At 54.7% G+C, this 1469-nt stretch overlaps 1 protein-coding gene across 1 annotated transcript in view; it reads right to left on the minus strand.

Annotated features, from left to right (window-relative positions):
* The window catches only part of CUNH20orf96 (chromosome unknown C20orf96 homolog), a gene marked incomplete at its 5' end in the record, with an annotated part of 7245 nt that extends 6532 nt beyond the window's left edge, over positions 1-713 (minus strand). Inside the window, one exon of the mRNA XM_010173738.2 lies at positions 571-713. Coding sequence (XP_010172040.2) covers positions 571-713 — 143 coding nt within the window. The remainder of the gene's footprint in view (positions 1-570) is intronic.
* Positions 714-1469: the final 756 nt, after the last annotated feature.

Raw genomic sequence — 1469 nt, forward strand, 5'->3', positions numbered from 1 at the left:
AATGAGGTCACCCCTCAGTCTCCTCTTCTCCAAGCTAAAGAGCCCCAGCTCCCTCAGCCTTTCCTCAGCAGGGAGATGCTCCACTCCCTTCATCATCTTGGTGGCTCTGTGCTGGACTCTCTCCAGCAGTTCCCTGTCCTTCCTGAACTGTGGGGCCCAGAACTGGACACAATATCCCAGATGTGGCCTCACCAGGGCAGAGTAGAGGGGGAGGAGAACCTCTCTCGACCTACTAACCACACCCCTTCTAATGCCCCCCAGGATGCCATTGGCCTTCCTGGCCACCAGGGCACAGTGCTGGCTCAGTCTTCACTAACAGGTCCCATTTCCTCAGTCTCATCCCTCCTCTGCCACTGCCCGGGCTGCCTCCTGGTTTGTCTGAATTTTTCACGCTGAGACAATACCAGGGTTAGGTTCCAGCAGCACGAAACAGCAGCACAGTCCCCTCCATAAACAAACACGTGTTACCCTGCAGGAGTGAGTCGGGCTGCCAGAGTGTCCTCCCCAAAGGCAGGGTAACTGCATGGGTTTGCTCCCTGCATCCCAGCACGGGATGTGTGTGGCACGCACCGTGGCAATTCTGATCTCCTCCAGGGCTTCAGCCAGTTCAGCTTTCTTGAGAGCCAGTTTCCTCTGTGCAAAGCTTCTGTATTTCTCTTGGGGTGATGATGTCCCCGAGGGCAAAGGGGGGTTTTTATTCAGCATCAATGCAACTGGTGAAACAACAACAACAAAAAGGTCTGTGTTTGTTTCACAGTCTCAACTCTTTACATCTACTCTCTCCTCTCACTCGTGGCTGAGGGAAATACAAAGAGTAACTGAGGCTGAATTCAAACCTCCTGCGGCCCCAGCGCAGGTTACAGCCCAGCAGCCCAGCCCAGAAAGTGCTGCCTGCTCTTTTCTAGTCCTCCCCCTTTATTCTCAGCACTGCCTCTTGGGTCATTTTCTTTTGTGGCTTTTGCTGAATGTTTCCCAGCAGAAAGTGCCGGGTTAATGCAAAGGCAGCACCAGCAGCAGGGGCAGGGCAGTGTGGAAGGGAATCTCTCCCAACCTGGCTTGTTCTTTTCTCCTTTCTTCTTCTTGTCCTCACTAGTGAGTGGTGGCAAAGTCAACCTGAGGGCTGGAGATTTCCCCTCCTCTGCTTCTGTCTTCTGCCTTTTGCTGTCACCCTAAACTCAGCACGACAGGAGCACAGAGGAGACGAGGAGTCAGAGGAGGTTTGTGAGCAGAGACCTCTGTGATGTGACCCCCAGTTCTGACTCCCCTCCCCAGCTCCTCGGGGGCTTCCAGGTGTCCCTGTGTGCCCATCACAGCACCAAGTCTCAGGCCAGAGCGCTGTGAATGATAAACCCCAGGGGACAAGGGACTCACTGTTCTCTGGAACTCTTCCATGATCCGGGGGCCCTGTGCATCCATCCCCACATGGGCTCTGGAAAGACAAAGCAGAACCCCACTGAGGAGGCTGAGCC

Source organism: Antrostomus carolinensis, unplaced genomic scaffold, assembly GCF_000700745.2.
Source record: "Antrostomus carolinensis isolate BGI_N321 unplaced genomic scaffold, ASM70074v2 scaffold32878, whole genome shotgun sequence".
NCBI lineage: Eukaryota > Metazoa > Chordata > Aves > Caprimulgiformes > Caprimulgidae > Antrostomus > Antrostomus carolinensis.